We start from the raw sequence: 1,673 nt of genomic DNA, 5'->3' as shown, positions 1-1,673 counted from the left end.
CCCTATTTCTCTTCCAGCCTCTGTCCATCCCACAGGTGGGGAGGCAGGACGGCAAGCTGGCCACATGTAACCAGGCTTGGGGAAGAAGAGAAAGTGTCCTGTTTGCAACAGGGACAGCCTGTCAGGAAGAAGCGATGCAGAAACACATGCCCCTGGCCTCCCAGCCCTGAAAGGAAATCCAAGTATCTCCAGCTGCCTCTGGGGCAGACATGAAGCTTCTGTGTCCATGTGACACAAACACACAAACCCCCTGTGCTGTCCACCCCTGCATGGGGTACCCAGCCCCTTGGAGTTACCCGTGGGTGGGCGTTGGCAGTCCTCTCTGGTTAGGGCATCCCCCTCCAGCTGCCCCAGCACCTTCAGTCTGGCCCTGGGGCTTCTCCAGCTTTGATCCTCATGTGGGAAGCCAGCACCTGGCCACCATGGCCCCCAGGGGATTTCCTTGCCCCTGGGGACCCCCACCCCCATGCTCCTCAGTCCCTCTGGCTCTGAGCAGGGACGCCTCTGGCTACTCTCCCCAGGTGGGATGGCAGGCTCCTGCCAGCTCAGCCTTCCCAGCTGCCGTGGGGAGACCATCCAGAGGAGCTCCTCACTTGAAGAGGTGCCAAGCCCCTCCCTCAGAATGGGCTTCCAGGTTCAGCATTTGGGCCCCTGCACCACCCTCCAGCCCAGAACTCTGCCCCCTGCCCCCTTCCCCCAGTACAGACTCTCCACCTGAGCCCTGCTGTCCCCACTGCCCTCGGCCACCCTGCAGGGCCTGCTGCCATCTCCTGCAGTGCTACTCAATCAACTCCTCTGTCACCTGCCCCAACAGTGGGAGATGTGTTGCATGATGCCTGGTGAGCCACAGGTCTGCCTAGACTCTACTTTTTTAAAGGATCTCAGATGTTAAGTTGTTCCATGTTCTTCATTACATAGCACACTCTCGTTGGCCCAGGCAAGGCCCATCTATTTGTTATTTCTTTTCACTTTCATTTTCTTCCCCCTTTGCCCTCCAATCCTGCTGCCTGCACCTTTTCCTCTGCCCTGTCTTTGTCATGAGCCTGCATCACAGTATATTTGATGTGGGTCCTCAAATATGAGAGTGCACAGCCTGGTAAAGTGAGTGCTTGGGCTTTGAAATTACACACATGACCTATTATAATAACTCCCATTTCTTTGCTCTTTATCAGTTGACCCAATGTTTACAATCCACCCACCAAGCTGTATGTACATTTAATTCATGGCTCAAGACCACTCTGCAGAAGGTCAGAGTATGGCCCACCAATCTTGGCTGGAAAAATGACCTGGGAGATGGGAGTTACCGGTTGGAAAGGGAAGCGCTCTCCATTTATTTAGGACCAGGCACACTTAGGGAAATGAGGAGATCTGGGTTTGGCGGAGAGAGTGGGTGATTGGGTGAGTAAGAAAGCAGGACATTTGGCTGGCACTAAGATGGTAAAAGAGCAGAGAGCTGGCTGGAAGACCCATCCACATGGACGCGGGTTTGCAAAGCAATAGAGCAGGAGAAGCAGTGAAGCTGCTAGGACAGCTGCAGAATCACAAGCCACGAGGAGAGAGGACCGTGGCCAGGGGAGCAGCAACAGCAGACTCTGATGTGACCTTCAAAGGACAGTGGCGTGGAACCAGCCATGGGGGACGAGGAGCCCCTGTGGAACCATCAAAGGAAATGG

At 55.1% G+C, this 1,673-nt stretch overlaps 1 protein-coding gene across 1 annotated transcript; it reads left to right on the top strand.

The window, feature by feature from the left end:
- Positions 1–269: 269 nt before the first annotated feature.
- Positions 270–833, top strand: LOC106560069 (putative uncharacterized protein C3orf56). The gene has a single exon (XM_038565254.1). It carries the CDS (start codon positions 270–272, stop codon positions 831–833), a length of 564 nt encoding a protein of 187 aa, XP_038421182.1.
- Positions 834–1,673: the final 840 nt, after the last annotated feature.

The sequence above is a fragment of the Canis lupus genome, chromosome 20 (genome assembly GCF_011100685.1).
Source record: "Canis lupus familiaris isolate Mischka breed German Shepherd chromosome 20, alternate assembly UU_Cfam_GSD_1.0, whole genome shotgun sequence".
Classification (NCBI taxonomy): Eukaryota; Metazoa; Chordata; class Mammalia; order Carnivora; family Canidae; genus Canis; species Canis lupus.
Note: the sequence above shows the minus strand (reverse complement) of the source record. Positions and strands in the feature narration are given on the sequence as shown.